This window comes from Ambystoma mexicanum, chromosome 6q, assembly GCF_040938575.1.
Source record: "Ambystoma mexicanum isolate Mex_15411 chromosome 6q, UKY_AmexF1_1, whole genome shotgun sequence".
In the NCBI taxonomy this organism is placed as follows: Eukaryota; Metazoa; Chordata; class Amphibia; order Caudata; family Ambystomatidae; genus Ambystoma; species Ambystoma mexicanum.
In genome coordinates, this window is record NC_090937.1 from 99,898,605 (window position 1) to 99,913,506 (window position 14,902).

General features: G+C 41.8%; 1 protein-coding gene across 1 annotated transcript in view; it reads left to right on the top strand.

The window, feature by feature from the left end:
- STPG2 (sperm tail PG-rich repeat containing 2) overlaps nucleotides 1–14,902 on the top strand; it is a 2,646,564-nt gene that overhangs the window by 912,807 nt on the left and 1,718,855 nt on the right. The window contains exon 10 of the mRNA XM_069630546.1: nucleotides 11,866–11,958. Coding sequence (XP_069486647.1) covers nucleotides 11,866–11,958 — 93 coding nt within the window. The remainder of the gene's footprint in view (nucleotides 1–11,865; nucleotides 11,959–14,902) is intronic.

Genomic DNA, 14,902 nt, shown 5'->3' on the forward strand with positions numbered 1-14,902 from the left:
AATAACAGACACATCTTGAACTGCAGCAGTCATTCCCTTCCTTTGGCTACTAGCACCCGACTGGTGCTTCTTGGCGGAATTCTGTTGCACAAGTCCTGTAGGTAATACGCCGGTCTGCACCACCCCTTGTGCACACCCAAGTGAGTGGTTCTGACTCACCACTTGGTCCAGCTTGATGACTCTGAAGCGGGAGCTGGCAAAAGTCTCAAACTCTGATGCTGCATCTTTAGGAGGCTCTGATGCTAAAGTGAAGCAGTTGGGAGAATCGTCTTGTGGAAAAGTCAGGCATTCTGGTGCTCCTCCTGAAGCAAAAGAAAGGCAGGCTAGACGTTCATCGACTGTAAATGGTTGGGATTCAGGAGGAATCGCTGGAGCAGAAGAAAATACAGCAGAATCTGATGGTGTAGACCGGTATACCTCTGATATTGGCAGCGAGGCTATGCAGGATACAGGCGTCTCATGAACTGAAGGCAAATACTCAGTATACTCCGGGACTGAAGACATGCTCTTTTGATGGACTACCGGAGGCTCTAAAGCTGAAGGATGATCTGCAGGATGAGTCACTGTAGCTGAAGACAGGCAGGTCAGGGGAAACCTTGAGGCTGAGGGCATGCAAGCTGGAGCAATCTCGGTTGCTGGATACAAACATGTCCAGGTCTTTGGGACTGGCTCTTGAGTAAATGGCAGACATGGCAGCGGTTCATTGGTTGAAGACAGGTGTGCCAAAGATGACTGCAGGGCTGTGGATTGAATCATAGAAGAGTCAATGGTTGTAGGAGGACAGACAGAAGTCTCAGTAGTTGACAGACCCATCGGTGGCTCAGGAATGAAGGGCACCTTTAGGGCAGTAGACTCCTTGGCACCAGTAACCAAAGACTGAGCTGTACCCTTGCAGTCCCTTTCTTTAGTGGGTGACACAGAGTCTTTTTCTTTGTAGAAGTCAAAATCAATCAGTGGAATCACCATAGTAAAATCTCTGTTAATCAGGATTTCGTCTATTGTCCATTCCTCTGTTTTAGCTTCTGAAAGAGGCAGATTATCAATCAACAGTTCAGGAACCGCCTGACGGTTCTTTGGTTCAGTATACTGTGGAATGAGTCCATCAGAACATGAAATCTGTACTGTCTCTGACTGTTCGTATTGATCAGAAGTGGCAGAAGGAAGAGTGAACCCAGAGGTAACATTGTTTTCCACATCAGCTTTAACATCTACTTCAGTCTCAGCAGCTGTATCAAGAGCAGGGCCTAAGCCTACGGTAGTGACTGAATCTGTGTATGCCACCATTGTGGATTGTGTTTGGAAATCAGAAGCTTGTATGTGTGCTAGCTCAGAATTATGACAAACTGCTACACAGGGTATTTTTGGTAAAGGAGTGGCTTGTAACTCTTCAGCTAACTGCAATCCCTGATAAACAGCAGAACAATTGTTAGAACCTGTGCCTAGATTAAGCGCTGTGCTAGACGAAAGACCTTCACTCCCAATAGATCTAACATATCGACAAATATCATGGTTTACCAAAGTCTCTGCACTCAGGGGCTTCACAGTGTTCACTTCCTCCACATCAACAGATAAAGTCTGAGGTGTATTCAGTAAAGAGTGTAAGGTTTTATTTTCCTCTTGTGCAGAAATGAGTTCTTGTCTTAACTCCTCAAGTTTAGCTCTTAGCATGCCCTGCATTAACTGTACATCACTATCAGTAGGCACAGGGGGAAGCATAGTGGCATCAGGGCTGGATCCTGCACTAGCAATCTGGATGTGCATCGATTGTACATTGTCCTCTACTGCTTGCAGGTTCTGTGATTTATAGTTTATCTTTCCAACTTGGTCTGTGTTTCCCTTAAACAAACTATTGACATTAGACCTCTTGGCATTAGGGACTACAGTATGTACCTGTGCAACGGAGTATGCGTTAGACTGAGGGTAGAAAACAGAAGTTATGCAAGAAACCCCTCCATTCTTTATGTTGGTATCATGAAACTGTTCTATCTGAGGTGAAGCACAACTGGAATCATGGGGTTCAACAACAGAGGTACTCTCGTATAATAAGTCTAACAGTGTGTTGTTTTCTGCGGCTAAGGCTTGTGCTGACATAGAATCGGGATCAAAACCAAAGATAGAACTAGGATCAGGCCATGTAGGATGTGCCATCCTATGGGAAAAATACTTTGCACGTAAATGCCCATTCGTGACAAGGAGTTCATTGGAGTCAGGACTAGTGATTTGATTGTCACAGGTAAATGTAGGGGAAGCTTTCTGTACAAACTTGTTAGAGGCCTTGCTGCCTTTCTTTCTTAAACTTGCCATATTCAATGGGAATTTTGGGCTGGTCATACTGTCAAGATTAGTCAGGCGAGTACAAAGGCAGCGAATATGGCAAGGGAAATGTGCACCCAGGAACTACGACTCAGGTATGCTAGAACCCAGGAGTGCAAATAGAGTGTGACACTAATATATATATGAAAAGGGATGTGGGGTAAGCACCTGACCGCGAGGAAAGTCGGCAAGCGCCTTACCCCCAATTGCTGTTACAGGTACTGACAGCGCTAAACCCACGTGGAGGGCAAGCAATGACAGGATCTGTGTACTAACACTCTTGATGGTATTACATAAGGGAACTTAAGAACTGTACTCACGAGGACGAGATAAACCTCTTGAATGTCAGCTAGCCCACGAATCCTGTTGAAGAAACTGGGACCCCGAAAGGCTAGAACAGCAATGGAAGGAAAACTAAATACCTAAGTGGGAATAATGTTTACAAAATAGTGAGGAAAACATAAGCATTCACACAGGAGCTAGCTACTACCGCACACCACACCTAATAATCAAAGGGAAAATAAATGCAGAAGTGCAGTGGAAAACATGGAATGGATCCTCTAGAAAGTAAGGATCAGGAGCAGGGAAAAAACGAAATAACCTATGCAAAATTCTCCCTACCCCTCCAAGGAAAAGACAGGAAACTAAACTAAGAGGAAGGCTAAGGCAAATGGGTAACAGCAGCAAAGGACAGAGTCAAAGAAATATAGAACACAGACAAACTGGGCTGCATCTAAAAGGGGAAAGCACTGAGAATTGCTGCCTGCAAACAGAGGAAGACAAAAAGGGAAATCAAGGGAGCAGAAATCAATTAGCGCATGAATCCGAAATTCAGGGGGGAGGAAACAAGAAAACAGGAACAAGGAAGTAGGTACAAAGGCAAAGAACCAGGAACCAGGGACTAGTCAAAAACAGGAACACTGCAAACGATGACCAGCGCTGGACTGAAGTAAGACTGAGGCTTTTAAAGCTGCTTAACGAGCACACGCCTCGGGTGTGCTGATTGCTGCACCTGCCGCCACAGCTGTTACCTATCCTCCACCCAACCTTGTGTTGCAAGGGTGGAGGTGGAGCAGTGGGCCAGGCATTCTGGGAAGCATAGTCATTTGGTTAAAGAAGCATGCTGGCTGCCAAAAACCTGGAATGGATCCGGAAGGGAAGTAGCTGGGAAAATAGGGATTTAGCGCTCCCTAATCATCACAGCACTGTAGCATAAAGTTCGGAGGAAAAGTCCAGTAGGGAATAAACCCCAAATCATGCCCCCAAATGGTGGGAACGGGAGCGAAGGGAGCGAGTCGTGACACATGCCTCCATCAAAATTGATCTGGCGGCTATCTCCCGCTACACTAGAACTCCGGGGCGGTTGTCACTGTGATCTCATCGCCTGCTGAAGGAGTTCATAAAGGGACTGTTCCGCTCGTTTTCGTCGGTGAGAGCCCTGGCCCTGGCGTGGGAGCTCAACGTGGTGCTGACCAGGCTCAGGGGTCCCCTGTTCGAGCCCTTGCATTCGGCACTGCTGAAGTTCCTATTGTGGAAGACAGCTTTTCTTGTGGCCATCACCTGCGCACAATGAGTGGGAGAGTTCCAGGCCCTCTCTTGTAAGCCTCCATACCTTACATTCCACGAGACGAGGGTAGTGCTGAGGACGCACCCCTCCTTCATGCCCAAGGTGCCATCGGACTTTCATCTCAACAAGCCCTTGGTGTTACCTGTTTTCTTCCCATCACCTTCGTCGCCGTCTGAGAAGACTTTGCACTCGCTGGATGCGGCTAGAGCGCTGAAGTTCTACATGTCAAAAAAAAAAAAAGAAAATTGGCCTCTTGTCCTAAACGGCCTGCTGTCCACTCGCTATCTCTGAGATGTTGCCCAGCTCCAGCTCCCCAATATCGTCTGAATCGAGCTTCTGTCTTATCTATATTTAGTGAACTTTCAGAACTCAACGACATTGGCACCATTGACATCGAGCAAGTGGAATTCACTGATCGGTCAAAATGGTCTTCAGTAAATCTATAGATAAACTCAAGAGTTGTAGTTAATGCTATCTGGGCAGCAAAGTCACAGCTCTTTGATCTTGGATTTATCGTTTCAACAGGTCCGGGTTCCCTGGAGTGCACTTCAGTAGAAAACTCAAAACAAAACACACACCAACAATCGAATAAAATCAAAATAATTGTCCTTCCAAATGCAACTGCAATCAAAAAGACGTACAGCGCTAGCATCTGGATTGTCATGAAACCACTATCTCCTTGATAAGCTGGAATTCCAGAGGGCACAGACATTTAATGAATAATCAAGCCATTACATTACTAAATCATGATGTAATATTAATACAAGAATCCTGGCTATCATGTCCCCCCTCTTGGGATAATTATGATATCCCCCTTACACCAGCTGTCAAGGGAAACTCTGGGCGTCCAACCTCTGGTTTGATAACGGCTGTTAAGCAGAACTCAGCTTTGAAAGTTCAATCATGGTTTTTTCCAAATTCTTCCATACAAATGTTGAGACTTATTGGACATAAGATGCATTGTGCACTCATTAATGTTTATTGGAACCCGAGGAGCATTACAGATGACAAGTTTTTGGACTCTATAAATAAGGCTCTGGATCTCATTATTCTTGATGGCAATGTGGATACTATTATCATAGCTGGAGATTTCAATCTCCATTGCTTAGGACTAAAAAAACAGTCTGAGATGAGTCGCCTTGGTAAATGGTCAAGCCTTGTGGAGTCTAGAAATTTGTTTATGCTAAATGGTTCAACTGCTATGGATATACCCGCTAGAGCAACATGGCATCGTGCCTCTAGCAAGGATATTATCCATTATATTTATGTTAATACAAACATGCTGAACAAAGTAAAATCTTTTCAAGTTATAGATGCGGAAGCGAGCGATCATAACATGCTTAACGTGACCTGGACTTGTCAATTTAATGGGACTCAAGAAATATCTCAATATCTCAAAGGCTCCATTATTGCAAATACAGCTAGGAATAGGCTAATTTGGTCGGAACCAACCTTGGAAGCATTCAGATCTTGCTATGATGCTCAGCTAAAGTGTCATAACATGCAAAAACCAGGTTCAGCAGCACCGTACCGTGAACTAATGCAGTTGTTGCAGCCAGCCTCCACTGCTCATAAACAAAAACAAATACCCCACCTCCATGTATTCGACCGTGAAATGAAAATCAAGAAATCATTAGCTCGAGCAGAAAAGAGGGAGGCTTATAGGCTCCCCTGTGATAAACGAGCAAGGGCCCTGATTCATATTAAAACTAGGTACAGGAACTGGGTAAGAAGTATGCAGGCTAAATTATATCAAAATGATGGCAGCAATATGTTGAGAATATTGGCAAGTAAAAATTCAACGGAATCGTGGAAAATAATAAATCAAGCAACTGTAGGTCATCAGGTTGCTATTCAGACAAATGATGTGAATGAAGAGAATTGGGTACAGTATTATTCTAAACTTTACGCTGCACCCTGTGAGGCCTCGAAAACTCATAAACCCCTGTATCAGCCGATTATCAATCTTAGTTTTGATAGGGATGACATATTATTCCTTATCAATAGAGACAGCTGTTCAAGGGTTCCTGGTCCAGATGGGCTGTCAAATATGCATTTGAAGCGATTCCCGATGATTTGGCCGGATATATTATATGCCATGTTTATGAATATACTTATTACTCAGAAAATACTGCTGACCTGGAAACAGTCTATTACTATTCCGATCTATAAGAAAGGTGACCGGTCTAATCCGGCCAGCTATAGACCAATCTCCTTGTTAGACGTGCCTGGGAAGATCTTTTGCCGTTTAATTTTAAGAGATTTGAACAACTGGTCTAAAAATCACTTTAAGAGAGATCCATTTCAATCCGGGTTTATCAGTGGGCTTGGTACCCTACCAAAAATCAAAACTATCAACATGCTTAAAGCCCAGTATGCATTTTGGAAACAATCCCTGTACTTTGCTTTTATTGACTTCCAGTCAGCATTTGACTCAATAAATCGTGAACTCATGTTTCAAAAATTAAAACTCTTAGGGTGTCCAGAATCATTGCTAGCTTTGATAATCCAGTTGCATACGGACACCACTATGCGCGTGAGGCTCACTATGGAAGGCCTCTTGTCCTCATCCTTCAGTACATATGTGGGTCTTAAACAAGGCTGTATTCTGGATTCTTTTATGTTTAATTTATTTATTTTAGATATGGGCAAATCATTCATCCAAGTTGTCTCTGATGCTCCGGAGTTGGGGGGACAGCGCATAGCGTGGCTACTTTACGCTGATGACTTGGTTTTAATATCACAGACCCCCATGGGGCTGCAAAATTTGTTATCTGCTTTATCCACCTATGTTAAGGACATTCATCTAATTGTGAACCTTGATAAATCACAGATTTAGATCTGTAAAAATCAGAGTAAAAACAAATCCATAAATTACACCTGGTCTATCCGAAATGAAATACTGAAACCTGTCTCAGAATATAAATATTTGGGGCTTATGGTACAGAATAAAGTCACTGACAATCGGTATCTGATTAATTTGCAATCTAAACTTTCAAACTTGATTTCTCAAGCCAGAATTCTGTATTACAAATATGGGAAATTCACCTTGAAGCATCTATTACTTTTTTATGAGCAAAAGGTAATTCCTATATTGACCTACGGTGCCGAATCGAAACTCTATCTTAATGATAAAATGTGGAATAAATTAGAGGCCTGTTTTTGGAAAAAAGTCCTACACCTGCCAAATTGCTCACCCATGCCTATTGTGCGATTTGAGTTAGGCGTGAATTCGCTGGCCTCCAGAGTTAAGTGGCGGATATGCTCCTTTTTCTGTAAATGCTTGTTAGGGCTAGAAAATAATAACATTCTGAGCACAGTTGCACATTATTTATCTTTCCGTTTACATGGCGTAATCAGGCTATGAATACCTTAGCTGAGGCTGACATAACGGTTACACTCCTAGTCGAAAATCCATTGCGGGCTAAGATAAAGTATTATCGATGGGATTGGATATCAAATCGTGAAACTTGTTTGAAATGTAAAGGTTTCAACAGTAGTAATTTTGGCCATAAACAGCCATAAACAGCTGGGCCAAGTTGCAGGCTACTTGTTGAAATGCCCCTCAGCAATCATAAGGAGCTCATTTTTAAGATTTAGACTGAACCTGTGGTTAACTAGGGAAGTGCTTACTAGGCGCCATATCATCCCAGCCAATTTGAATTATTGCTGTCATTGTGAGCTGCTTTCAGAAAAGGAGACTCTGCAGCATTTGATTGTCTCCTGTATTAACTTACATGAGCAACGAATCAAATTCTTTGCCAATATTCTGAATTTGTATAGTGAACATGATGCAAATCAAATTTGGAAATTATTATTTGCAAATATGAAATTTTCTGTGATCAAAGCGTCCGTTCAATTTCTTGAAGTGATCCTCCCTGCGGAAATTAAGATGTAATTACCTTTTGAGCACAATTTGTAAAGTGTTTAAAGCCAAATGTTGAATTGGGTATTGAGACATGTATAGTCTTATTTTAATGTTTTAACATTTTGTAAATGTTTTCTTTCTTATTTTTTAAATAATGAATGTTCTTCTTTTACCTTTCCTTTTCATTTGCTTGTCCATTGAGATGTAAATGATATGTGATGTATTGTTGAATTTGTTCTTATTTTTGAAAAGTTGATTTATTCAGCTGTATCAAAAAAAAAACAAAAAAAAAGAAGTTCTACATGGACCGCACAAAGAGTTTTCGAAAGACATCACAGCTGTTTGTGAACGTTGGCCCTGTGAACCAAGGAAGGCCCTCTCGAAGGCTTCCATTTCCAGGTGGCTCTCACGCTGCATCATGCACTGTCACTGGTTGGCAAACCGACCGTTGCCCGGCCGTCCGAGAGCCCTTTCGACCAGAGCGATTGCTGCTACCACGGCGTTCCTATCTGGTGTGCCCCTGCTGGACATCTGCAGGGCTGCTACGTGGAGGTCGACACACACCTTCACGAGATTTTACTGCATCGACTGGGATTCCAGGGAGGAGTCCAGAGTAGGCCAGGCAGTGCTGTGCAACCTGTACACTTGAAGGTGAGCCTGGTGAGGAGGTAAGAGATGCTTAATGTTGAGTTGTTGTAATGCTTAATGTTGAGCCTTGCCACCTCCCGTGGTTGTGCATGTGGTACTGCTATGTATTCTTGTATTCATGAGCATGTGAATCCATGCCAGACCCCATGCTGGAGAAGGAACAAGTTACTTACTTGTAACTGTTGTTCTCAAGCATTGGTCTGGCATAGATTCACATGCGAACCCTCCCTCCAACCGCTCTACGGCTCTTCTCTTGGTCCTACTGCCACTTTACGTGCTACCAAATCTGAAGATGGCTGCCAGAGGAGGGGCTTAGGTAGAGGGCAGTCATTGGCTGGGGGCAGTATGACCCAGAGACCAGTGATTGGTTAATAGTAGAAAGACAGTTCAGAAACAAAACTGAAACTGATTTATTCTTTACCGAGGATTGCCAGCCTGACGACCGGGAATATTCATGAGCATGTGAATCCATGCCAGACCCATGCTGGAGAACAACAGTTACAAGTAAGTAACTTGTTCCTTTGCAAACATCAGGAATAATAACATTAAGGTAACAACATAAACATGTTTAATTTGTTTACAAGCAAATATTACATTAAAATATCATGGGGAACAGGTATCTGATATGTTTAGGCCATAGTAAGACTTGCCATTTGTCTGCTAAAGTAAGTGTATTATGGCCTCTCTATATTTTCCGCATGTCCAGTAAAAGAGTGGGCACAATTTTATAATGAACCCTATCCCAGGCCAATTTAACTCGAGGTGGAGAATCGTGTTAGGTGTAGTCTTAGGGAGGCAGAGTTAACTTTTTAAGAACCCATTTTCATTGGTTACAAGTGATTGATCCTTAATTGGCGAACATCTTAGTGTACACATGGATTTTTTTAGTTGGTCTGACATTTATTAAAATGTAGGCCTGAATATTCACGTGTATTTACTTCTTCTATCATGTCCCATTTAGTCTAAGATTAATCTTTTTTTGTCAATGTTTCTTAGCTGAGGAGGTCAGAGTTTTTTTTCTTATTATTATTCAATTCTAAGCCCTTTGTCTTACAGAGTGACATGAACCTTTCTGTCAGAATGTTAAGATCGGTAGTGGTTGTAGAGAGAAACATGGCATCATTCGCAAATGGTAGTATTCATATATTTTTGGTTCCCAGTACAGGTGCATCTATTTGCATGTTGGTTAATTCCACCGCTATTTCGTTTATTTATAAACAGCAAACGGTGGTGGGGGCTAGGGCACATTAATATAATATTTTTTTTAATGTATTAATAAAGTTTATTTTTTTTTCACCATCACAGTATTATTTCTGGTGTTTGTAGACTTTATATTTTTGTTGCTTAAACCATAACTGTTTTGTAAAAATGTTTTTCCAGATATATGTATATATTCTTTAGCGCGGCAGTCGAGTTGACTATCAAGTTCCATAGGAAACCCCAAAATTGAATTGCTAATAACTTTTGACTTGAAAAACTGATTTGTCTGATATTTTGCAAAAAATAAGTTTCTCAGGGGCCCCCTCCAGACAGTAAAATTTGGAACACATTCTTTAGAAAATTGAAAATGTATTAAGAAAGAATGCTTGTTTTTGTCCTACTCCCAATCATTTCTCCATAGAGAAAAAGTCAAAATGTCTGTTCAAAGCAAAAACCGCCGGACGGAATTACACAACAACTTGTGCACAAAGCGTTGACTCGATTTCTGGGAGGGATCTGAGTTTATTGTTGTTAAAATATTCGACGGAGAAGAGGGTACCCCTTTCTCCCAAAATAATAGCTATATTTGTTCCATAGTGCTTTGCAGCAGACACTTTCCAGAAAATGAAAAAGCTGCCATTTTCTTTTTCTATTTGGGAGATAACCAGGGTTATACTGGTTAAAACCAGAGTTGGCTGAAAACGAAAATTGGAAAAAATGCCATTTGGATGAGGAAAGAAATGGCATCAGACAAGAGGTGGGGAGTGGGAAAGAGGACACCACTCGAAATTGGGGAGTTGGGGGGATGATGTGCACCAGATTCAGAGCTAGAAATGTTTTGCATAACTGGGTTTATACAGGGGACAACCTGGGTTTTATTAGAAAATTGGATCGGGAATAAAAGTGCTTCTCATGAAAATATCCACAATTATTTGCTGGTGTTTATGGGTAACCAGGGTTAAATGTAGCACATTGCAAATATAACCACGGCTATGGGAAACATTTTTTTTAAAAAGAGAGAGTAAAAAATATTAGAATAATACAAACAATTTGTTTACAGCTCAATGAGATGGGGGTAATCGGTGGGACCATAGGATATGGGTACTTGGTTAGTTTAAGAAACTGAATGGTGCAATATGGAAAGCAGACACAACCAAAGGACATGGCTAGTGGGCCCCAACAAAACCTTTGAGGCGCCATGACAAGGGGTGAAATATGGAACATGGATCCGCCACCTAGTGAGTGCAAAAGAAACATATTGGGAGATCATGTATAGTAGACAGGGCCGAAAGCGGTGGCCACGGGCCATGGTAAAATGGCAACACCCATGGCTAGTGGTCTGGTAGTGTTTTAAAGTATGCAGTGGGCTCAGCTGAAGGCCATGCTAACTGGCCAGGGATGAAGGCCCTAATGGGAACCCTAGCAATGCCCAAAAGACATGTATAGTGGCCGTGGCCAAAGGCTGTGGCCACCTAGTGGATCCAAAGAAACATATTGGGGAGTATGTACAGTGGACACAGCAAAAGGCTGTGGCCCGGTAGTGTTTTAAAATATACAGTTTGCACGGCTGAAGGTCGTGCTCACCGGCCAGAGCCACAGGCCCTGGCTAGTGGGCTCGAAAGACATGTTTAGTGACCACGGCCTACCTTGTGGGTCCAAAAGAAACATATTGGGGGAACATTTACACTGGACACGGTCGAAGGCCATGTATAGTGGCCTGTAAAAACTATGTTATTACAAAACCCTTGAAATTCAATGAAAAAACCTTCCCGTAGCATTCCTGTTGCAAAGCCCATGAGAACATACATATTGTAAGAAAAGGGATCCACAATGATATGCAAACTGACATTATGGGGGACATCAACCTGAGCGCGCCGGGTTAAGCTGGTCATGACTTCCCACATCCGATCAATTTCTAGGGGTTTGTTGCATTAAATCTGCGCTACTTAGCCATACCTTAACTAAGGATTTTTCAGGTTATACCATTTCACAATCATTTTTCAATTATATTTGTTTAGTATTACCTGCGTAGCCTTGAGAAAGCCCATTCGCTGAAAAACATACACGTGCACAGCATAGGCAATCTGGAAACCACAACTAATTGCTGATATAAAGATCTGTAATCTTTCCTGAATACTGATTCTTTTGACTTTTTATTTTCTGGAATATCATTGTAAAAATGTTATTAAAGAATCGTGAATGCTGCGTGTCAGTGCTCACAAAATCTTCCATTGTATAGTTTATTAGCATTTACCTCTGGTTTTTGCAGGTCAAAGAAAAATTAGAGGAGCCATATAAGCAGAAGAAAACATCTGTTTTTTCGTCCCAAACACGGCGGATGAAGGCTATTCAGCCTCCAAATGTAAGGTCATTTATAATGTTTCAGCTGCTGCATGAACGATGTGGGAAAGCATAGGCTTGCATTTTAATGTTGCTACTTTAGATATTGAAGTCTGACTGAAGGGATTACCCTTTCTTTCTCGAGCCAAATATTAGGTTTTAAGTAACAATTCTTTTTTAAAAATTATTCTGTTATAATGTACTTTTGTTTTGCATGTGATATTACTGATCCCTTCTTGTTTCTTTGAATCAATCGATTTTAAAATAGTAATTTAAAGGCTGATTCATGTAATTATTTGCGCCGAAAAACGCGGGCAGAATGGCGCGCAAATCCCCGTTTTTCAGCGCAAATTATTCCATGAATCAGCCCGTTAGTGTTTACTTGCAGATATCCGTATTTGATATTTCGTAGAGAGATTTAGTGAGCACTGCTCCCATTTTGGGACTGGCTAGACAACACGTCACTCTCTTCCAGAGCTCTTGCTTCAGTATGTATGGGCTCCTTGATATCAATCATTTGCTCTGTGATGCAGAAATAATGCACTGTCGCAAAAGACATGTTACACTGTCAGCCGTTTCATAGAAGCTAGTGCAATTGTGTACGTTTGGGAGCAGGTTATTAAATGCTGATCTTAAGAGCTTCTTTTCATTGTTTTCCCCTTTTTTGGGCTGCTTTTCCATGTGCAAAAACATGCTAACAAAGCTTACAATCTACAAAAGTCAACTCCTTTAGTTCCTCTCTTTGTACCATTGCATTTTAACTAAAGCAGCATTTTCATGGTTGTGTTCATGGAATGGTAGAACAAGCCTGAGAACTTATCATTTAACAATGTGTGTCAGCTTTATGTTAACGTTTCAATTCGGTGTGCTTGTTCAACGTTTGTGGAAACATTTAGCTGTTGCATGACGTGTAACTGCATTTTGCAGTGAATTAATCAATGCATTCTGTTCTCAGGAAGCACAGCATTTTACGTTTGTGTTACAACTTTGAGCTGTGGCAGGTGATGTAATGATACACCGTACTCAACAGACATTTCCTAATCAGAATGAATTGCTATGTGTGGCACTGTTTCTGAAAAATTAAAAAGTTAGAATTATAATGTATATTTTCACAACACTGTCGATCCATGCAGCTTTCTACACACAACCATTTGTTATCAATCCTTTATGAACAAATAACATGATTTACAGGAAGGAAGCAATAGTTTCTAATCCAAATAACAGAGTTTGAAGGTCTGCAAATGAAACCTGCTTGATTTGCGTTACATGCATGAAATGTGTTTTTCAAACAAATTAAAATACAAATAAGGCCGACATACAAAAATAGAGCGGGGCAATCAAGCAGACATTATGAGGTGGAAGTATTGCGAGCTGTCTCTTTGGGCAACATGACAATTACAACCATTGCCATGACCACTATGTGTTATTTTGCAAATGTATAGGGTAGAATTTGTTGGCCTGTGAGGACTTCACAGAGATGTAATTATCTCTATGTTTACAAAGCCAAACATACTGGCTTTGCCAAAACTGACATTTTATTGTATGAATTGTTAACTTTGCTGTATGTTATCCAAATGGATGTTATTGACACTTACTTCAATTGGGAGTGTGGTAGGTCAGAAGAAGGAGGTAGACCAGTGTTTGTCATTCTTGATAAGGTTTTATTGAAATAATAAGTAAAAAAAAGTAATCACGATCCCGAATTAAAGGATTTCCCTGCCTAACAGAACTAACTAGGTTGCCTGTCATCAAGTGTAAAGTCCAAAAACTAAACTACACTGACCCTACTACTAAAACTAAACAACAAAATCCCAGGTGAATGACTCCCTTCTGCTTCCCCAGCCTCACTATATCAGTTGTAGATGTTTCTGGTTATCTTTTGGATTCGGTTACACAGTTCGTCCAGGGGACTAGTACAAACCTCTGGTTCTTTCTCTTCCCTTTGAAAACATTTCTTTTTGGTATTCTTGTCTTTGGAATCTCTCTGACTACATTGTTCTGAAGTGTCCCCGAAAATCTCTCTTTGAGGCACGGATAGTAGACCCAATCGCTAATCTTATTCTCTGGGCCACTTTGTGTATTTCTGAGACGAGAAAATTGAGTTCTGTAATGATTCTGAGTTTCTTGATTCTTTCTCATATCACTGAGATCAGTTGGATGAGTTATAGGATGAGTTTTACCTTTCTTAGTGCTTGACCTTTCACTGGGATGAATAGGCTGAGTCCCTGAATGATTCTCACTCTTCTTAATGTTTGGCGATTCACTGGAACAAGTAGACTGAGTCACTGAATGAGTTTCACTCGTCCTAATGTTCCGCCGTTCACGGGGATGAGTAGGCTTAGTCCCTGAATGGTTCTCAGTCTTCTTGAAATGTGTCCATTCCCTGGGACGAGTAGGCTGAGTCCCTGAATAGATCTCACTCTTGGTGATATTTATCCATTCACTGGGATGAGTAGGTTGACAGTACTCTGTATTCCCAGGTTCCCTCCCAGTTCTCCCCCCATCGATGTTACCTTGCTTCCCACGGGCTGGTGTCACAGAGCCTGCATGCAGGGAATGGACTTTGCTTTGAGTCAGTACAGCTTCAGCTTTCAGTCTGTCTCATTCTGCTTCTTGTTCCGCAGCTCCACAGAGTCAGCATTATAGCGGTCTCAGCATCTTTGCCAGACTGGACAGTCCACCTCTCACGGGTCACGCATTCACTCACGACTGGCTCTCTGTCTTGGAGTTTTCTTCCCCTGTTCTCTTTGATCTTCTGTTCCTTTGATGCTTCTCAAACACGCCACCTGGTTGCTTCCTCCCGATGGTGGATCTCCCAGTCTTGGGCAGCTTCCACAGCACTGCTGACTTGAAACACCCAGTATTCACTTCCCTCGGACAACAGTCCTTCTTCAATTTTTTTGACACAATGCTGGGTCCTCCCAAGCGGAGGAGTAATCTTCATTTCTCGCTCATTTTCCATCACC